This window comes from Haematobia irritans, chromosome 5 (assembly GCF_050003625.1).
Source record: "Haematobia irritans isolate KBUSLIRL chromosome 5, ASM5000362v1, whole genome shotgun sequence".
Taxonomy (NCBI): Eukaryota; Metazoa; Arthropoda; class Insecta; order Diptera; family Muscidae; genus Haematobia; species Haematobia irritans.
In genome coordinates, this window is record NC_134401.1 from 12048810 (window position 1) to 12071584 (window position 22775).

Sequence of the window (22775 nt, forward strand, 5' to 3'; positions counted from 1 at the left end):
ATTTCACGTTGCGCTGAAACAACTTAGAGAATCTTTGAAGCAGAAATGTCACCAACATTACTGCGAGGAGATAATCCACCGCCGAAATAATTTTTGGTGTTGGTCGGAACTGGGATTGAACCCGTGACCTTTTGAATGCAAGGCGGGCATGTTAACCAGTACACCACTGAGGTTTCCTTTTTTTCCCAATCGAGAAAATAGTAAAACAATATGAAAATGACTACTAAGGAAATAACAAATACAATATACTTACCTACATAATCTCCGCAATAAAGGAAACGATATACACTTTATCAAAGGAACACATTTAAAACAATTATATTAAATTTAATTTTCTCAGCTAGTCTGGCGTTAAATTTGTTTAGAAGTGATGCCCCTGACGGCGTTGACATTTGACATAATGGCATTGAGGTTTAGACGTGTATTTCAAAAATCTTTTTAACTTGTTCATGATTTTTTTATTATATTTTGGACCGTATTTAACCCCATATATAGTCAGATATGATGTTATATCTACCATATCTTATTAGATATAGTGCTATATATGGTCCTATCCAAGCATATATTATTAGATATGCCAGATATAATTAGATATTATACTATATATGATGAGATCTGCAATTATATCTCACCAGATCTAGCACCATATATAGCACACCACTTGTTTTGATGTGCGACGAAACATACGTGCTTATAACCAAATATGTCATGTTAATATTCTCGTAACAAACACATTATTTTTAAACACAAACATATACAAATATTTTTTTATCCATGTTACAGAACTGGTTCATGATTTAATGCGATATATATAATTAGATATGGAGCTATATATAGTATATATAATTAGATATGATGTCATATATGAAGATATACAATTAGATCTTACCAGATATGACTGATATAAATAGATATAACAACATATATAATGAGATCTTGAATCAGATCTAATCATATATAACACTATACATAACATATCTCCGTAGATCTATTTATACATACAACCATATCTGAGCAGATATAATTATATATACTTTGATATTATTAGACATGATAAGATCTCTCAATTTTTACACGGGTAGAAAGAAAATTTTGAGAAAATTTTCTATAGAAAGAAAATTTTTGAGAAAATTTTCTATAAAAATAAAATTTTTCAGAAAATTTTCTATAGCAAAAAAAAATTGACAAAAATTTCTAGAAATTTTTCTATAACAATAAAATTTTGACAAAATTTTCTATAGCAATAAAAATTTTGACAAAATTTTCTATGGAAATAAAATTTTGGCAAAATTTTCTATGGAAATAAAATTTTGACAAAATTTTCTATAGAAATAAAATTTTGAGAAAATTTTCAAAAGATCAAATAATTTGAAAAACGTTTGATTACGTTAAACTTTCATTTAATTTGGAAAAGGTTTCGATTTGCTAAAAGTTTCATTTAATTTGAAAAATGTTTCGTTTGAAGTAAAAATACTATATAAATTGAAACAAAACATATGTACATTTTTTTGTTTAAATTTTATTTGATATATTTTCGGATAGATTTTTTTAAAACTATTTTAGATCAATATTCCTTTTGTTTTACATACTATTTTAAAAAAAAGAAAAGCTTCTGCAAACTCTTATTGAGTAGTAAAAAAAGTTAATAATCTTTGAAATAACCAGAAAAAATATATAAATAAAAATGGAATAAAAAAAAGAAATACAAATAATAAAAATAATTCAGAATTACAATGTGTAACGTACAAAGATAAAATAAAATTCAAGATAAATTTCGAATTTTAAAAAAATGGGTATTAAACTAAACGAAAAAAAAAACTTGTTTCAATATTCCATAGATTTATTATAAGGCAAACACAAAACGATGATTTGGATATTTTTTAAGACATATTCAAACCAAACCAATAGTGATGGCAATATAAGCCTACCTCCTCAAAACATAAAAAAAACAAATATCTTCGAAAACACAAAAATCAAATCAATCTCCCAAGTGGAATTCATTTCTTTTTATCAATGTCTTGTACTTCATCCTACAGCTGATCGACTGATTTAATGTACATGTAACTCTATATATTGTAATGGGGAAGGGAATTATTATTCGTTTCTTTCTAGCAATTGGTTTTCATCAATCATACTTAAGATTTAATAATAGGGGGAATTTTGTAGGGTGTATGTGTGTGTGTGTGTGTGTTTTAAAGAGTGGGATTTTTGTAAGATGTTACGAGATTACTACATATACTAAATATGGATTTTAGGAAAAGGAAGGAGGGAGGGAGAGAGGATTATGGTATAAAGCTAAAAATCTATATTATATTAAATTAATTATAAATCAAATATATCATTTGTTTGTAGTGTTTGCTAAATTCCATAAAGATAAACTTTTTAATAGGGCCTTCAGTTACCCTTTCTTCCGTCTTTTATAATTATTCTTAAATGTTTTATTTTATTTTAATTTGTATTATTAATTATTATTATTTTTTTTTTTGTAAATTAAATCCAAATTCCAAGGTTTGTATACAGAGTCTAGGGTCTTCTGTGTGAATTTAGGTTGGGGTTATGTGGTCCAAAAAAAATCCATATTACACAACATTATTTTTATTTTGTTTTGTTTTTAATTTTCACCCGCCCCTGCCCTCCTAATAGTGCTTATCATTATTGTTATTTAGTTTTGTTTATTCTGTTCTTCTCTGTGGTTTGGTGTTGAGTTACTATTACTGGCTGTGGTAGCAGCAGAGGCGGCATTAGCAGCTGTTGAAACTCCGCTTCCATTAGCATGTTTTCCATGCTTGGAACGGTGTTGATGATGATGGTGGTGGTGATGATGATGGGAACGTCTGGCTGCTGATGAATTATATGGATGTGGATGAACGCTGTAATAGTAAAAGATTTAAAGGAAAAAAATTTCATTAGAACAATTTTTAATTTTTTTTTTTAAATTTCATAATTGTATAAAATGTTTCTATAACAAAATATATAAAACAGAAAATACAGTACATAAAAAATAATATTTTACAAGGACATAATATTTATAAAATAAATCCAAAATTATATTTAAAATGTAAATGGGGGAAAATAAGCAGTGAACATATATCCATATTTGCATACCAAATACATATGTGATATGATTTATGTATGAGGAAACACCAAGGCAATCATCAAGGTCTTCACTAGTTCTTATATTAGCGAATGAAGACCTGGACTAAAGATAAGTTTTTTTATTTCTGGGAGTAATTTCCTTTAAGAAGGATGATATACCGGACGTTACAGAATTTTCTTGACTTTATATGATTTTAAATGACACATGCTTTAATTAATGTTGGATATATTCAATAACTCGCCCAATAGTATGGAATGTTATAATGGAATATTTCGTATGAAGCGCCGATTAAAACCCAAGAGCAATACGCGTTTGCTATATTTTTATCTTATGAGCAAAGCTTTAGTGTAATTTTTATATATTTCCTCTGATAGTAACATTCAGCTCATCAAACAGGTTTAACAAAAAATCGCAGAGAAAATACGTGTCTTTGTTCGTTCCGTCTTTTAATTTGTATTTAATTCGAAATATATAATGCATATTTTGTATATTTTTTTATTAGTTTAGATTATAGGTATATACGACTGTGTGATGGTCATCAAGTCCAGTGCGATAGCTCTGGTGGCGAACTTCTCTATTGTCATTGGGTACTAAACGATTTTAAGTTTAGCTTCACTCACCACCCACCCAGAATAAATTTTCCGGATGGGGATTGACTATATTCTTCGGATCTGGTGCCAAGCCAAAACACTACACACAAAAAATTTTTTTTTCTGATTCAATCACGAAATTAATTGATCCAATTAACTTTTAATTGAAATGTCTTCAATCACAGAAATGATAGTATCAATTAAAAAATTAATTGAAGGTCAATTAAAAAGTTAATTGATCCAATTAAAAAATTAATTGATACTATTATATTTGTGATTGATTTTTGTTTCAATTAAAAAATTTGTTGACTCAATTAAATTTTTAATTGAATATTTTTTAAAACTCAATTAAAATTTTAATTGGAAAAATGTTCGTGAAATTTTTTTGTGTGTAGCGGAAGAAATTTTCGTCGAATTAATGGGTTGATAAAGCCTTTACTTAGATGCGATATCGGCATTTTCATCGATAGCCAGGAGCAATAAAGGCCCGGGCAATACAAACATAAGGTCGAAGGTACACACAAAATTTTTTTTTCTGATTCAAAATCATGAAATTAATTGATCCAATTAATTTTTTAGTTGAAATGTTTTCAATCACAGAAATGATAGTATCAATTAAAAAATTAATTGAAAGTCAATTAAACAATTAATTGATCCAATTAAAAAATTAATTGATACTACTAATTTTTGTGATTGATTTTTGTTTCAATTAAAAAATTCGTTGACTCAATTAAATTTTTAATTGAATATTTTTTAACACTCAATTAAGACTTTAATTGGAAAAATTTTCATGAAATTTTTTTCTGTGTAGTCAACCGCTGTCGTACAGAGCTTACTTACGGTTCTCACTGAACTGGCTAAGGAAGGTGTAAGCGTCACAAATAATGTCATTCCAGACGTTTCTCCTCCGCTTTATTTGTTTATATACAGGGTCAATGGCCAATATGAGGACTTATGGAAGCGAAGTTGGGACTCTTCTGCGGTCTGCGAACAAACCAAAGAGGTGCTGATGCCGTTAAAAGGTATCATAACAGGACAAAAATTCTCTAGGAAAATACATAGTACGGATCGGTCTAACGAATGATGATCTTGTAGATGGTGTCTGGACCTTGAGACTAGGAAAGATTCATTCCATTGTCTATGCCAGTGTCCAGAATTATCTTTCAGAAGGAACAAGATACCTCTCAAAATAGGACAATCTGAAAACTGGACACCTCCCAAACGTGGACAGTTGTCTGGGGACGTTTGCTATATTAATACATTAATATTAACCTCTCATAAGTGGACACCTCCCAAATGTGGACAAAATTTAGGCGACAGTGGTTGTCCACTTTTCAGAGATTTCACATCGAAACCTCTCAAAATAGAACAATCTTAAAAGTGGACACCTCTTAAAAGTGGACACCTCTTAAAAGTGGACACCTCTTAAAAGTGGACACCTCTTAAAAGTGGACAATTGTCTTTAAACGTTCCCCATATATTAACACAAGAAAAGTCAACCTCTCATAACTGGACACTTCCCAAATGTGGACAAAATTTAGACCACCGTAAGTGTCCACTTCTGAGAGGTTTCACTGTACAGGGCTCTTATTTCTTTCAGACTATGACCGACTTGCTTGGTGCATTAGTGTACTTACAAAACGAAAGAATAATATATTAATGGATTGATTATATGAGAAAATGGTGCACAGTGGTGGTGAAAAATGATTCAATTTGAGTGGAAAAATACTCGTATGTAATTTTTATAAGAAATTAGCCACATAAAACCCAAATTGAATCATCTGCCAGATCAACACCAAAGACTATGGAAATTCGCATTAACCACCGATGAAAGATGTCAGGCTTGTGGAGATTGTAATCTGGTATTTTCTCTTCAATATCTTAATAATAACAATTCCTTAATATTCATATCCAATAAGCTCGTATTAAAATTATAATATGTATGCTTTTTTATATTAGGCTAACAATAAAATAGTACCCTATAGACACTAAATAAGACTTAGGGCGTTTTCGTTTCGCGAAAAATATGTTGACTTGATGTTACACTACTTTTTCTCTCATTATATTTTCACCAAAATGATAGTGACATTTCAAAGTTATTGCCAATTCATATTATTGCGAGAGATACAGGACCCAAAAGCTGACAGTGTCCTTCATATTTTGCAATCAATTTCGAGAATGTTGAACCTTTTTCCCAATCGAAATTACCATTAGGGTATGGTCAGGTCAACGCAAGGCAAATATTTGACGAAAAAAGTGTCAAACTTTTTTCCAGGAACATTTTCAAAATATCTGGAAACTGTTTTTTTTTTTTGGAATCGCTCCTATCGTGAGGTTATGTATCCAATATGAGCTAATATGGTTTACTGGTTTCGCTGTGGTGACGTAATCTTTTTTTTATTTCTATCAAATATTTGTGTAGCGTGATCGTACCGTAACTTTTGTAAGCTAGCCTTTGATGTTTATATCAAATAAGGGATTTTTACCAATACATTTTAATTATTTGAAGTTAAAAAATCAAGTAAATTGAATACAAAATACATCTTATATACCCTACCTGCTGTCCCTCCCATATCACCAGTAAAGTGAATTATTGCCTCATGAATTATTATCAATGCAATATTTTTGAATTATTGTCAATGCAATATTTTTTTTTTTTTTTTGAAGTTATTGTAAATACAAAAGACTAGAGAAAATCAGAGAATTCACTTTTTTGTAAACTAAACTAATTCAATTAATCGACTTTTGATGTTGGCCAAAATGGACTTTTAACGAACTTTTTTTATACTTTTAACTATAGTCTAATAGTAACTGAACTCCATTAGTAACTGTAGACGATATAATTTGTGTTAAAAACTATTTTAAAAGACAGACACACAGTGAATATGAATGTGTAAAATTATGCGGTTTAACTGTAGCTCAGACACTTTAAAAAGTTGAAAGGTTGTAAAGTCGAATTTTCCAAATTTAAAAAAAGTCAAAACACGAAAAGTCTACTTTTCCAATCCCAAGTCGAAAAGTCGTTTTTTCCAAATTTTAAAAAAGTTGAAAGGCTGAAAAGTCCACTTTTTGATTTCAACTATTGAAATCTGCACTATAATTATAAGACATTGTCTTGCTGTGTAGAAATATACAAATAAATAAATAAATAAATTACAATCCCCCCTGGTTAGTAATAATCGTGATTGAAAATAAAACAAGTATACATGGCCGTAAGTTCGGCCTGGCCGAATCTTATGTACCCTTCACCATGGATTGCGTATAAACTTCTATTAAAGACTGTCATCCACAATCGAATTACTTGGGTTTCGGTAACACTTGCCGAGGTATCTTAAACCTTCTTAACATCGTCTTCTATATTGTATGTTAGTCCATACGGGATATATATTAGACAAAAAATTCAATTCTTGACCGGTATATATAGGAAAAGTCTACAAATAATTACGAACCGATATGAACTTTTGTGTGGTAATTAGAGAGCCAGAATTTAAATATGGGGGCTATAATCTTATAAACCGATATAGGCGAAATTTTGTGTGATTGGGCATCGGCTTTCTAAGGGCTATATGTAACTATAGATCGACTTTTGGCATGGCCCATACTAGCACAATGTACCAAATTTCAACCGAATCGAATGAATTTTTTTCCTCCAAGATGTTTCGGAGGCATGGTTACCACAGATGTTAGAATTCTACCAAAAATGGCAGATTTTTTTACCGTTTGGTAGAATTCTTGATGTTTTGGTAGATTTAGCAGAATATCCCTCTCTAAAAATTTTCTATAGAAATAAAATTTTGACAACATTTTCTATAGAAATATAATTTTGACAAAATTTTCTACAGAAATAAAATTTTGACAAAATTTTCTACAGAAATAAAATTTTAACAAAATTTTCTACGGACATAAAATTTTAACAAAATTTTCTACAGAAATAAAATTTTGACAAAATTTTCTATGGAAATAAAATGATGGCAAAATTTTCTATAGAAATACAATTTTAAAATAAATTTCTATAGAAATAAAATTTTGGCAAAATTTTCTATAGAAAACAAATTTGGAAAAATGTTCTATAGAAATAAAATTTTGACAAAATTTTCTATAGAAATAAAATTTTGAGAAAATTTTCTATAGAAATAAAATTTTGACCAAATTTTCTATAGAAATAAAATTTTGACAACATTTTCTATAGAAATAAAATTTCGACAAAATCTTTTATAGAAATAAAATTTTGGCATTTTCTATAATATATCGACAGCAAATTGACAAAATTTTCTATAGAAATAAAATTTTGGATTAAATTTCTATAGAAATAAAATTTTGGCAAAATTTTGTATAGAAATAAAATTTTGGAAAAAATTTCTATAAAAAAAATTTTGGAAAATTTGCTACAAAAATAAAATTTTGCACAAATTTTTTATAGAAATAAAATTTTGGCAAAGTTTTCTATAGAAATAAAGTTTTGGAAAAAAATTCTATAGAAAACAAATTTGGAAAATTTTTCTATAGAAATAAAATTTTGACCAAATTTTCTATAGAAATAAAATTTTGGCAAAATTATGTACAGAAATAAAATTTCGCCAAAATTTTCTATAGAAATTAAATTTTGCCAAAATTTTCTATAGAAATAACATTTTGCCAAAATTTTCTATAGAAATAAAATTTTGACATTTTCTATAATTTTTTTTTTGGTTGGTAGTTTTTTTGATAGAATTTTCTCAAAATTTTGGAAGATTATTTTTGGTTCGTGTGGCAACCGTGTTCGGAGGTGAAATCTGGAGATCGGTTTATATATAATTATAGACCGATATGGACCAATTTTTGCATGGTTGTTAGAGACCATATACTAACACCATGTACCAAATTTAAGCCGGATCGGATGAATTTTGCTCCTCTTAGAGGCCTCGCAAGCCAAATCGGGGGATCGGTTTATATGGGGGCTATATATAATTATAGAACGATATGGACCAATTTTTGCATGGTAGTTAGAGACCATATACTAACACCATGTATCAAATTTCAGCCGGCTCGGATGAAATTTGCTTCTCTTAGAGGCTCCGCAAGCCAAATCGGGGGATCGGTTTATATGGGGGCTATTATGGACCAATATGGCCCATTTGCAATACCATCCGACCTACATCAATAACAACTACTTGTGCCAAGTTTCAAGTCGATAGCTTGTTTCGTTCGGAAGTTAGCGTGATTTCAACAGACGGACGGATGGACATGCTTAGATCGACTCGGAATTTCACCACAACCCAGAATATATATATATACTTTATGGGGTCTTGGAGCAATATTTCGGTGTGTTATAAACGGAATGACAAAGTTAATATACCCCCCATCCATGGTGGAGGGTATAAAAAATATTTTTTTTTGTGTACTATAAAATTCCTTAAGGTAAAGATATCGGATGAATATATAACCCAAGGAAAAATATGGTAATTTATTGTTGATAATTTTAGTTTCCGTAGACCAAACTGTAGGTACTACTTAGTTGGATCTTCCTTTTATTATTGTAGTTAAATAAAATTAAACTTTAATTTTATTGCCCCAAAACCTTTCAATGTTTCACCATTCTTTAATAATTTTTTGACGAAGATTTAAAATTTTCAATGTCGTCTTTGTTCCGAGTTGTTTCAATAAATCCGATGATTGTTTTACATTAATGAATTTCCCTACACCCTTTTTATAGACAAATATGTATTTACAAGGACACATATGTATGTATACTCTTAACAGACAACATTTATACAATATGAGTAAAATAAGATTAAATCTTACAATTAAGAGCCAAGACCATAATGGGTACGCAGCAGGAAAGGTGACGAATAAATTAAGAGTACGAGGTGTGCAACATTCGCAATCAGTGTCATAATCGATTTGTTATAAACAAAAACTCTTTGATATGCATTTTAAACAATATCAAATTTTTGAACTTGCCAAAAAAACAGTATTGCAAATGAATTTGATGATGCCATGCTGATTATTTTGTTTCTTCAATTGGTTGCATGTACTATATATTTATCGATGATGATGAAATTAAATGTTTAACGAGTGAAATTATTGTTTTGTTTTCAGATTTGTTTTGTTGTAGTATGCTTTTGCAACCATGTCGCTTTTGTTTCTATTCTTGTTTTCACTTGCGATACAATCGTGGATTATACATGCGCCAATCTCTAATATATATTCAATTATACAGCCATTGTTTCATTTTTAGATGGATTAGGGGAGTACATGTTGTTTTTATGGTTGGGGTTTGTTTTTTTGAAAATAAACAAAAAATTGCTTGATTAGAAATCAAATTGAAAAGCAACGAACACATATTCATACAATTTCTCTTTTTTTCATGATATTCTAGCGTAGATATATATAAGTCGTAGTTATATAATTTTAATTTTTTTTTTGATTTATCTCTGTTAGTCTGTGTGTTTCTTTTATAAAAATAATAATTATCTAAAATGTTTTTGTTGTTTGTTATTTGATCTTCTCATTGTTTACAGTAGATTTTGAGGAGAGAAATCACTATGACTTTTTACAGTTGGTCGGCCAAATCATAAACCAAAGGTCATAGTTGAATTACTGGTGCAACGGATGTCATCCATTTCATAGAAAAAATTTTAATTATTTTAATTAGTTAACAACTACCCATTAGAATGTGAAAGTCTTTTGAATGCATTCATAAATCTTCAACTTTTATACCCTACACCACTATTTAGCCCAGATTTTTTGTATTCATAACCTGGATGTCCGTCCATCTCATTCAATATATGAAGAATATCTGTTCATATGTATGTATGTATATTCACTCGAAGAATATTGCTAGTAGAGACAGTAGAAAAATCTGCAAAAACAGCAAAAAGTCTGCTGAAAAAAGAGAAAAGCTCTGTATGATAGTTTTTAAAATCAATTACACTAAAACATGTTATAATTTGGCTGAAGGAATGAATTTAGGATCTACCGTTACACAATAAGATTAAAATAATAAGAATATGTCTTGTATTTGCACCAACCCTGTAATACTTCTCATACTAAGGCATTACACCAGAACACAAGGTTTGGGAGCTTATGAGAGTATAAGAGTGATGGAATATACGAAAACCTATTTTTTTGTATGAATAATAAGGCAGACACGGTTTCCACAGTTGGTATAATTCTACCAAAAAAGGTAGATTTTTTACTGTCTGGTAGAATGCTTGATGTTTTGGTAGATTTTGCAAATTATACCTCTCCAACTAAGAGGTACTTCACAAATTTTCTATAGAAATAAAATTTTGACAAATTTTCTATAGAAATAAAATTTTGAGAAAATTTTCTATAGAAATAAAATTTTGACAAAATTTTCTATTGAAATAAAATTTTGAGAAAATTTTCTATAGAAATGAAATTTTGAGAAAATTTTTTATAGAAATAAATTTTTGAGAAAATTTTTTATAGAAATAAATTTTTGCGAAATTTTTCTATAGAAATAAAATTTTGCGAAAATTTTCTATAGAAATAAAATTTAGACAAAATTTTCTATAGATATACAATTTTGAAAAAAGTTTATATAGAAATAAAATCTAGACAAAATTTTTTATATAAATTAAATTTTGACAAAATTTTCTATAGAAATAAAATTTCGAAACAATTTTTTATAGAAATAAAATTTTGACAAAATTTTCTATAGAAATAAAATTTAGACAAAATTTTCTATAGAAATAAAATTTTGAGAAAATTTTCTATAGAAATAAAATTTTGAGAAAATTTTCTATAGAAATAACATTTTGAGAAAATTTTCTGTAGAAATAAAATTTTGAGAAAGTTTTCTATAGAAATAAAATTTTCTATAGAAATAAAATTTTGAGAAAATTTTCTATAGAAATAAAATTTTGAGAAATTTTTCTATAGAAATAAAATTTTGAGAAAATTTTCTATAGAAATAAAATTTTGAGATAATTTTCTATGGAAATAAAATTTTGAGAAAATTTTCTATAGAAATAAAATTTTGCGAAAATTTTCTATAGAAATAAAATTTTGAGAAAATTTTCTATAGAAATAAAATTTTGAGAAAATTTTCTATAGAAATAAAATTTTGAGAAAATTTTCTATAGAAATAAAATTTTGCGAAAATTTTCTATAGAAATTAAATGTTGGGAAAATTTTCTATAGAAATAAAATTTCGACAAAATTTTCTATAGAAATAAAATTTGACAAAATAAGATTTTTTAATTTGGTAGCTTTTTGTAAAATTTCCTTCAAATTTTGGTAGATTATTTTATGCTCGAGTGGCAACCATGATGGTAGATCGAGATATCTGAACTGCTACTATAAAAATCCCAATGAAATTATGTTATTCCCAATGATTCGCACGAGTTTTTCAATAGAAAACATTTTCTCATCTTACTGTAAACAATTTACGAAAGCCTAATAAAGTGTTACGCAATGTATACCATAACTAAAACTATGCAAAGCATTGAAAACTTCCAACACAAGTATTCTTCAATCGACGAAATGGGATAATCGTAATTAGATTCTTTGGCCAAAATATCATTTTGCGATATGAAACTGGAATTCTTTTTATAAAAATTAGAATGGTTGGATTGATTGATTGATTGATTGTGTGTCACAAACCTTGGTGACGATGCAGTACTGTGATTATGCATCGTAGGTGTCGTAGCCAATGGAGATGATGGCGGAGTTCTCAATGGGCGGCGAGGTGAAACACCACTTATATGGCTATTGCGATAGGCAGACGAACGGCGTGGTGTAGCAGTTGACACATAGGGGCTGTTGTTAATTGTGGCTGTGGTTGCGGCCCCAGTATTTAACGAAGACGACAACGATGATGATGTTTTAGTTTCCGATGCAGATGATGCCGATGTCACATTCATTGATGTTTTGTTGGTGTCAGTAGTATCAGAGGAGCTGAATGTTGAATGTTAGAGAAAAGAAGTTGTTTGGTTTCATCAAATCAATTTCAATTTTTGTTGGATATATTTGTTTTTTGTGTTTGTTCAGAAAAAATGGGTTTCATTTTTGTTATTTAGGCATTTCGTAAAAAGGCAAAAAATCCTCTACTAGCTTTTTATGGCTTGCTTGGTTTAGGGGCCAAAAAATACACGAACGAACGTAGATGATGACAGATGGTTTTATTATGTATTCTTAAAATTTTTGTTAGGGAAGTTTATGGGCTAAATGAAGTTATAGAAAAAATAAAACGGGGCAATGCGTAACGAAATATTAAAAAATAACTACAAATAAAATTAAAGAAATATCAACGCAATAAATATAAAGAAAAAATCTTAAAACAAAAATTATCCTTGAAAAATATTACAAAATAAATTCACAATTCCGCCTACCTCAGTTTGAATTTGTTTTACATTTTGTGGGGGGTCATTAGAATTTGTAGTGATGATGAAGTGGTATCGTTAAGTATTATTTCAATGTTAGTATTTAATCTAAATAACGAACGAACGAACGTTAGTCGAGGACTTTTGTTTTACTTTGCTTGGCATTCTGTTTGCGTTTGTTTTTACTTTGGTTAGAAGAAGAATTTTAGAGATCTCTAGCTGGGATAGGGAATTAAATCGTTAATGCATTTTAAGTTTGTCTTTCATTTCATTTCGTTTCGTTTTTTTGTTTCGTTTCGTATGATTTCAATTACAAGTAGTGTTTGGAATTTAATAATCATTATATCTGCAAAAAGATTGAATATATTGAAGAAAAAAATACATAAAAGTTTTTTGTTAAGTAGAATCATCTAAACATTATGTGTTAAAGTACAAGTATAAAATAAGACCCATAAAAATCATAGAAACCAATAAGGAAAGGAAACAGAAATGTTGACGCCGTCATTTAGCAGCCAAAATTGGGCTATGCAGATGGGACAGTGATGGGGAGTTTTGCTTAAAGTCTTATCAATCAAAACAAAAAATATAATAACAAATGCTCCCAAATGCTAGGAACTAATAAAACAAAGCTTATTATTATTTCTTTAAATGTTATTTAGATAACTTGTAGAGGTTGCAAAATGTTGTATATAACAAAACACACAAAAATACACAATGTACATAATTTTCATAGAAAATCTTAGCATGTTTTTTGAATTTCACTTACCTATTTTGATGTGATGGCTGCGATGGTGGTGTGGGTAATGCTGGCAAATATCTACGTTGATTTGGACCCGACGATGATGATGATGGCCTTTGGATCTGAGGACGTCCCGTAGGAGCAGTATTGGTAGTCTCAATAACTTCATCATCGTCATCATCATCCAGGGGCTCAATGGTCAAGGTCTGTGTTGGTGGGGCGCCTATAGCACGATGATGACCATGGCGACCAGCGCTGGCCTTAGTAGTGAATTCACGATCAAAGTCTTCGGCTTCATCTTCGTCGAGATTAATGAATTCTTGACGTTCTTCCAATTGGCCAGAGCGTACGTCTTGTTCTTTTTCGATGATATGGGCGCGTTCACCAATGTGATGACCAATGGCCATTTTTTTCACACCATTTACCGAATCTTGGACTGTACGACGTGTCTCACGTATACCACCGGGTCCAGTTTTAGTACTGCTGGTGGCTTGATAGATTTGTGGACGGCCATCGGGTCCTGAAGACATGGTAATAACCGAACTGGAGCAGAAAGAAGATCCATTGTTGCCAATATCTAAGTACAAAATTAAAAGAATTTCAATTATTCACATTCACAAATATCGTAAATCTTCGAAAATTCTTACCAGCACTTAATAAACGATTCATATTGGGCATACCCATCATTTGCATGTGGGGCATAGCTGGAAAACCAAATAGACCACCGCCCATTGGTGGGCCATTTTGACGTTCCATCAAAGCATTCTGTTGGAAACCTCCGTCGAAGGGTGCCAGCATATTAAATGGATCTGGCATGAATGAATTCATCAAACGATTCATGGAACGCATTTGCATATTCATAGCATTCATATGACTTCTGCAAAGAAAAAAAGAAATTATTTAGAAATATTTTATCATTTCAAATATACTAAATTTACAAAAAATACTAAATAAAAATAAATAAATTTTCCTTAATTAAGATTTTTCACGATTACTTTTCTTAATTAATCCACTTTAAGGAATACAAACTTTGTGAAAATTTGCTTTGGGCTTTCCCTATCAAGTTATAATAAAATTTGCAACAAATATGGATAACCTTATGCCTTTTTTACTGATTTAGTTTTCACTTTAGCGGCTAAACTCGAACTTAATACTCACCTTTACGCGGAATTCATCAGGATAGTTTTTCTTAATTTTTGGAATATTTATTTGGCCTGGGGACGTGAACTAATATGAATGCTGGTGTTGTTTTTTTTTTTCATTATTTTATTCTTGAAAAATGTTCTATATATTTTGATACATCTTCGTATATCATTTTCAGCGACATGCAATTTTCTTAAATTTCAAACCATTTAATACGGTCTAAGGAACTTTTTAGAAATGTTTTCTCTATTATTTTGGTCAGAAACAATTTATTTTATTTTTATTTACGACAATACAACAAGCCAGAAAGGCCAATAATAGCGCATTGCCTCTATAACTAATTAATTATATAAAATCTAAAGTAAATTTATCATTTAATTAAATAACAATATGAATGAATTTTTAGAAAAAGTGTAGAATATATAAGTGCAAACCAAATAAGCAAAAATAAAGCAAATAATAAAAATAAAAATAAAAAATAAAAATAAAAATATGGCTAAAGGTTCAAATAATATCCACCAATACTTATTCCAGAAAATAAGGATAACTACCATTGGCAATGACAGACATTTTTATTAATTAATTTATTATATAAATCATTCATTCAAAAACCTCTGTAACAGGAATTGCTTATATTGGTAAACAGTAAAGTTGAAGCACCTCAGTGTTAACGGGAGAGAATTCCAAATTCTAGCAACGGACACTATGTACGATCTCTCGAATGTAGAACAGGAAATCTGAGGTATGTTAATCTGTGGGTTCCTAACAGAATGGGAGAAAATAAATTTCGAGAGTAAATCTGCGGGTGACGATCTCTACATAGCCTTATAGAAAAAAATCAGTTTACGCAATGAAACATATTGTTCAAAATTACATCCAAGGAATTCTCTAACATAGTCACTGACATGATCAAACCTTCGAAGACCGTATACAAAACGCACTATTCTATTGACGATAAGCCTGATCCTGTCTCTATTATAGTGTTGAGTGCATGATACCAATTCAAGGCAGTAGTTCACCTGAGTCATTAGGAACGCAAATTTCATTGAGATCCACAAGCTTGGCAGAAATATATAAAAGTTTTTAGCATTCAAAGTGGCCAACAAAGATTGTGGAAGAACGCCTATTATTTAAATAGTATCAGATCAAGACTTTTCCATCCTAGATCAGACAAATTAAAAGTTCTTTCGTTTATACCGAAAAGTGCACTGATATTGACCATAATATCCGATTACACACAAAAAAATTTCACGAACATTTTTCCAATTAAAATTTTAATTGAGTTTTAAAAAATATTCAATTAAAAATTTAATTGATTAAACAAATTTTTTAATTGAAACAAAAATCAATCACAAAAATAATAGTATCAATTAATTTTTTAATTGGATCAATTAACTGTTTAATTGACCTTCAATTAATTTTTTAATTGATACTATCATTTCTGTGATTGAAGACATTTCAATTAAAAATTAATTGGATCAATTAATTTCGTGATTGAATCAAAAAAAAAATTTTTTGTGTGTATGTTACCTGGTACTTCAAAACGCTATAGTGATCAGGTGATCGTTAATTGATGTAGGGTTTCAGATCTTTTGAATAACCAGCAAAATGTAACTCATTTCACATTACAAAGTTTATTTTCTTGAGGTCTGAAAAATACACTTCAGTGGCGGCGGAGACCAAATCATTCGCTGAATTTTGTGCGTAGAAAAATGAAACAAATTTGAACAGGGCGTGATGAAAACTTTGAACTTGCTCCTTACAACGAAGAAAGCCAATTTTTTCTTGGCATAGTACAGCCGTGTGACTGTTTTGCCCTTTTAAAGATATTTAATGCGGATATGAATCCCAGAAAATTTAGGTAATCGTTATTTATCACGAAACGATGGATAAACATTCTCCGATTCCGCTTTAAAAAAGCGCCACAAGTTCTAAAACGAACTTCTTTTGCCCGTTTGCTGCCCGAAGTAAGAAAAACGAGGCAGCCATCGCGTCAGTGGCTCTTCATTCCCTCATATCATGCACAATATTATGATTCACATAACCGATTCCCTTTTGGCAACAATCGCTGATTAAATTTTTTACAATAGATTAATGCTAGGTAGATTCTGATAATTCTTATTCTATCGTAATATATGGTATGTTCTCATCCTCCTTATATATATGCCTAACAAATGCCAAATTTCTAATATTAGCATTACTATTTAGGGGTCTAATTGTTTATTTTTCTAAATATAAGGAAAATCGTATAAAAATTGCATATTGTAGATAAGAAGTCTGATCGGAAGATTTATCACAAAAATTATCAGTTATGCTAGCGAGAGTTTTATACTCCCTTTCTCTCTCTCTCTCTCTCTCTCTCTCTTAGGGGCTTCACACTTATTTTAAAGCCACTAAGTCGACAGTTGACGACCTTGTCGTTTTCGTCGTCTCAATTTGACAAAAAGGAAGTTTCCAATTTATCAAAATTATCAATACTTGCTAGGTAGAATTTTATAATTGTAACAAAATAAAAAATGTTAACTTTTTAGTGTCCACTTAAATTTTAGTATTAGTCATACAACTAATAGTCTAACCATTCAAGAAATGATTTCAATAGATAGTTGCGGTTAAGCTGCTGTAGCCGAAGGTATTTTTATTCATATGGGCAACGAAATAATGTTAAAAAAGTTTTAAAGAAAATTACGAGTTTTTGGAAGTACAGAATTTTTCGTTATGCATTCATAAATCAGAATGGGTAGTTATAATAAAGATTAAAAAAAAAAATTTTTTGTAACCATATTCTATTTTTATATTCTATTTTTTTGTAACCATATTCTATAAATAAAAAAATAAATTAAAATAAAAATAAACAAAAAAATATTTTAAATTAATTTTTATATCTATTGAACTTCTAACATACTATATTCCAAAAGGATTGATTTTGATTAAATGCAGTTAAATGATTTTGTGGAACAGTACTTGATTTAAGGTTTAAAGGCATTATTCGATGAACCAATAAAGCAAACTTGTCTCTAGACAAAGATTGATAGCTTGATCATTCAAAATTGTAGGACAATAGAAATATAAAAGAACTAGAGTAACCCGGGCCGCTTCGCTACGAATCCCGAAACATATTTTCGTTAACTTAGTCAACCATATCCTTCGATCTGAATACAAATTCGAAAAGATTTTAACAGGTTGGCTGATAACTCCCCGGTCTGACACATAGATGGCGTCGCTAGTATTAAATGCATATTCTTTTTATATAGTACCAACCTTCAAATGATTCGTGTCAAAATTTGACGTCTGCAAGTCAACTAGTTTGTGAGATAGAGCGTCTTTTGTGAAGCAACTTTTGTTATTGTGAAAAAAATGAAAAAAAGGAATTTCGTGTTTTGATAAAATACTGTTTTCTGAAGGGAAAAAATACGGTGGAAGCAAAAACTTGGCTTGATAATGAGTTTCCGGACTCTGCCCCAGGGAAATCAACAATAATTGATTATTGGTATGCAAAATTCAAGCGTGGTGAAATGACCACGGAGGACGGTGAACGCAGTGGACGCCCGAAAGAGTGTGTTACCGACGAAAACATCAAAAAAAAATCCACAAAATGATTTTGAATGACCGTAAAATGAAGTTGATCGAGATAGCAGAGGCCTTATAGATATCAAAGGAAAGTGTTGGACATATCATTCATCAATATTTGGAGATGCGGAAGCTCTGTGCAAAATGGGTGCCGCACGAGCTCACATTTGACCAAAAACAACGTGTTGATGATTCTGAGCGGTGTTTGCAGCTGTTAACTCGTAATACACCCGAGTTTTTCCGTCGATATGTGACAATGGATGAAACATGGCTCCATCACTACACTCCTGAGTCCAATCGACAGTCGGCTGAGTGGACAGCGACCGGTGAACCGTCTCCGAAGCGTGGAAAGACTCAAAAGTCCGCTAGCAAAGTAATGGCCTCTGTTTTTTGGGACGCACATGGAATAATTTTTATCGATTATCTTGAGAAGGGAAAAAACCATCAATAGCGACTATTATATGGCGTTATTGGAGCGTTTGAAAGTCGAAATCGCTGCAAAACGGCCCCATATGAAGAAGAAAAAAGTATTGTTCCACCAAGACAACGCACCGTGCCACAAGTCATGGAGAACGATGGCAAAAATTCATGAATTGGGCTTCGAATTGCTTCCCCACCCACCGTATTCTCCAGATCTGGCCCCCAGTGACTTTTTCTTGTTCTCAGACCTCAAAAGGATGCTCGCAGGGAAAAATTTTGGCTGCAATGAAGAGGTCATCGCCGAAACTGAGGTCTATTTTGAGGCAAAACCGAAGGAGTACTACCAAAATGGTATCAAAAAATTGGAAGGTCATTATAATCGTTGTATCACTCTTGAGGGGAACTATGTTGAATAATAAAAACTAATTTTGACAAAAAATGTGTTTTTCGGGGACTTAACAGCCAAGTCTGGCACAAAAACTGAAGTACTGACTAATCATTCCATTGTTTCCACACACGTGTCACATACATTTCCCAAAATAGGACTTTACGTACTTTTTCGTTTATATACAGAAATAGGGCGGTTATGCAGATGTAAAACGGACCGGCTTAACAAACGTCGGGTAGGGGTGTTCCCTTTCAATTATTTTTTTATTTTTATTTTTTAGTTGTTCTGTATTGAAATCGTTGGAAATCTTCTACATTTCCTGTGAATTTCAAGCGTGGTTTGTCAAGGGGAGTTATACTTCTCCTCAACATACCGTCCAATAAATCAGAAAAAGTAAAACTACTTAAAAATGTACCATATTAACATTTGTTAAAGTGTTGGACACGGAGAACATGCATTTCCCAAACATATACCGGAAAATGAAGCACCCTCTACGTTGCCTGTCAGCTTCATTTAAATTTAAGTTTTTTTACTTAAAAAAGTCTGGCCTTTGGAAAACCATAAAATTATGTACCGAGTTCCCATTTATCGACAATCCTCTATTTGCAAAATATCGTACAAAAGGGAACCCCCCTTCCTTCGCTCCTCCCCGACCAGATATTGTGAATTCCTATATTCATTTCACAAACTACCCAACTTCACTATTCCCTTCCCAAACCAGAGATCGAAAAATCATGTACCCTGTATAAATTTAATCATATTCTCCCAATTTCATCGGATATGGTTAGATTTTGCTCTATTTTTTTGTAAAGCGACGTCACTTTCTCTGCAAATTCCAAGAAAATCTATAAACTACTTTCCTTCAAGTTTCATAGTGTGGGGCAAGGGGAAGATTCCCGTCCAAATACCCAAAAATCAAGTACACCTTATTGATTTCATAACCTAAGGCCTTTGTAAATTTCAAGTAAACTTGAGAATTCTAGCTTTCATTCCTCTCCGTCCCAATATCGAAAAATGATGTAGTGTATATTGTGTAGACGTCACAGAGAATCTCAAGCAAACGTCCCAGAAAATCTCAAGCAAATTATAAGCCCAATTTTTAAACAGCAGGGAAGGGGAGGCCCCTCTTCCCTTCCGAATATCACAAAATCAGATAACCATTATAATAATATAACCTACCTCACATCTTCTGTAAATTTCAAGTAAATTGCAAAAGTTTAATTAATTCATAATTACATTCTATAATCTCACCCAAGTTCTCCGCAAAAATCCAGTAAGTCGACATATTTTTTGGCGATTTCGATTGGGAAAAAAGGTGCAAGATTCTCGAAATTGATTGCAAGATATCAAGGACACTGTCATAGATTTTGGATACTTTATACCTCACAATATTATAAATTAATAATAACTTTAGAATTACACTATCATTTGACCGAAGTGTCAATTAGGGAAAAAGTAGTGTAACACCAAGGCAACATATTTTTTGCGAATCGAAAACGCCCTTAGTTTTTTCACTGTACTTTAAAAAAAGTCGGACAAAGGGGTAAATCAGAGAATTTTGTTTTTTACTGTACTTTAAACAAAAATCGTATATCGAAATCGGGTTTTTGTCTAGACATCACCCCTAACCTTCCTTGGATATTTCAACCAAATCGGAGAACTTTGGCCCAATTTTGAAAAAATCGGGCAAGGGGATGTTCTCCTCCCCCAGATAGCAAAAAAGAGGTACCCTATTTTCACCACATGATTACCCTCTACGTTCTCCGAACATTTTTCATGTGAAAAAATTTTAAATTAATTTATAACAAAAGCAACTGCGATGAATTCAAATTATAAATTCTTCTAATGTGCGCTGTATGGAAAAAAGATTTTTCCGCTTTTCCGTTGAAACTTTTGTTGAATTTTCTTTGTTACAGAGCCCGAGACCTTTCCAACGAATGCAAAACCGTGGAAATCGATTCGTGCGTTTTGGAGTTAAAGCATTAGGAAGGAAACTCCGACTTATTTTTATATATTAGATTTGTAAGGCTCAATTATCTTTACATTTACTTAGTAGTTGTTTGTAAAGTTATGCCATTTGTAACAGGAGATATAAATAAACATGTTTTCCAAAAATTTGAAAAAATTGCAGATCAATACTTGAATGGCTTATTGATTTAAAATAATAAAATTGTTCTTGTCCTTCGTCCTTAATTTGCTTTGTATCATTTACGTTCAGTAAAGATGTAGTGCAATGCATATATGCATTTATATGCACAAGAAGTCGATATATCATTGAAGATTTTTCATTATTACTACATTCTATGGCAATGTCCTTGATATAATACCAACAAAATAAACAGCTCGTCACTAACTAGCGCAAACAGAGGCAGAATATTGAAATACGAAAATGCATTCCCCCATGGTGTTTGTTTATCCAGATATTTCGAGAATTTTGATTTGGGGGAAGGTAATAAGACATTGCAAACGATAGAATTTTAAATTAGCGAAAAAATGCGAAATTGCTTTCATGAAACCTAAATCAAAAACATAATTCAAGAACTTCTTGAATTTTCCAAGCAAATCAAATGTTTCTAGAAAAATGTTTGGCAACAACAACAACAATAAAAAACATTCAGTAAAAGGGTCAATTAAAATAAGTAATAAATTTACATATGTGTTCATTTGCACAAAGTAAACATAAACGGATACCCTCATCGGGCTTGAGTACCTAACTAGGAATAGTTCGACTCATTGGCGGAGTGGGGCTTATGTAGTTTATTTCACACACCACCACCACCACCACTGATTGATTAACAACAAATATCATAAGGTGCCTAATTGAATTTTCACCTGCCTACTTCTTGGACTGCTGGAAATTTCCACGCCCCATGTCACTCCCCCAAAGCGATGAAAATTGTTTTTTTTTTCTCATTTTCATTCGTTATTATTATGTACTACATTCATTTACATACTAGCTGATGACCACTTCTCCCTCTTATCAATAGATATATTTTTTCTTCTTCGTTTCGTTTTCCTGCTGCTATAGCTGAAACACGCAAATACACACACACACAGACTTACCCAAAGATATCATCATCGAAATCACCCATCAATGAACCGAAAAGTGACATTTTGTCTTCTTAAACGGTAATACTTTTCAATGAATTTTGTTTTTCAACGTTTTGTTAAGAAGTTTTACGGGGTTTTGCACAATTTTATGAAATTTGAGTGGTAAATAAAAGGTTTTTCACTGAGCGATGTTTGGTTGGGTTGCTTTGAGTTTCTTGATTTTTTCAATAATAACCCTGCCATATGGTGCGTATTCATTTTCCGCCCGTATCGCTCAATGTTGGTAGCACTGTTTGTGTCACTGCAAAGGTGGCAACATCGTAGCAAAAGCAGTAACGAAGACTAATCAGTTTAAAGCAAAGTTTTTTTCAATGCAGAACTGTAGCGCTAGATGTCTCTGCCAGCATACTGTGCCGTGTGTGAACATATTTTTATCATCAACACTAAATGA

The 22775-nt window shown here is 30.9% G+C and overlaps 1 protein-coding gene across 3 annotated transcripts; it reads right to left on the minus strand.

Moving 5' to 3' along the window:
- Nucleotides 1-1499: 1499 nt before the first annotated feature.
- On the minus strand, nucleotides 1500-22564 carry Mlf (myeloid leukemia factor). 3 transcript variants are annotated; one of them, XR_012722496.1, is made up of 6 exons: nucleotides 22337-22564; nucleotides 14403-14632; nucleotides 13783-14332; nucleotides 12298-12591; nucleotides 9469-9863; nucleotides 1500-2870 (listed from the first exon to the last, which is right to left on the minus strand). XR_012722496.1 is itself a non-coding variant. In XM_075308825.1 (5 exons), the coding sequence occupies exons 1-5, from the start codon at nucleotides 22384-22386 to the stop codon at nucleotides 2663-2665; spliced, it is 1332 nt and encodes a 443-aa protein (XP_075164940.1). In that variant the 5' UTR covers nucleotides 22387-22563; the 3' UTR covers nucleotides 1500-2662. The 3 variants fall into 3 exon arrangements, 2 of the variants coding, with proteins under 2 accessions (XP_075164940.1, XP_075164941.1); XM_075308825.1 differs by lacking the exon at nucleotides 9469-9863 and having other exon boundaries at nucleotides 22337-22563; XM_075308826.1 differs by lacking the exons at nucleotides 9469-9863; nucleotides 12298-12591 and having other exon boundaries at nucleotides 22337-22561.
- Nucleotides 22565-22775: the final 211 nt, after the last annotated feature.

Bases quoted from the DNA above. Each gene is read 5' to 3' on its own strand.
- Mlf (XM_075308825.1), bottom strand. From the start codon at position 22,386: ATGTCACTTTTCGGTTCATTGATGGGTGATTTCGATGATGATATCTTT. The intron at 14,333-14,402 runs GTAAGAATTTTC...TTTTGTACTTAG, and splicing joins GAATCGTTTATTAAGTGCTG to ATATTGGCAACAATGGATCT. The intron at 12,592-13,782 runs GTAAGTGAAATT...TTCAACATTCAG, and splicing joins CAGCCATCACATCAAAATAG to CTCCTCTGATACTACTGACA.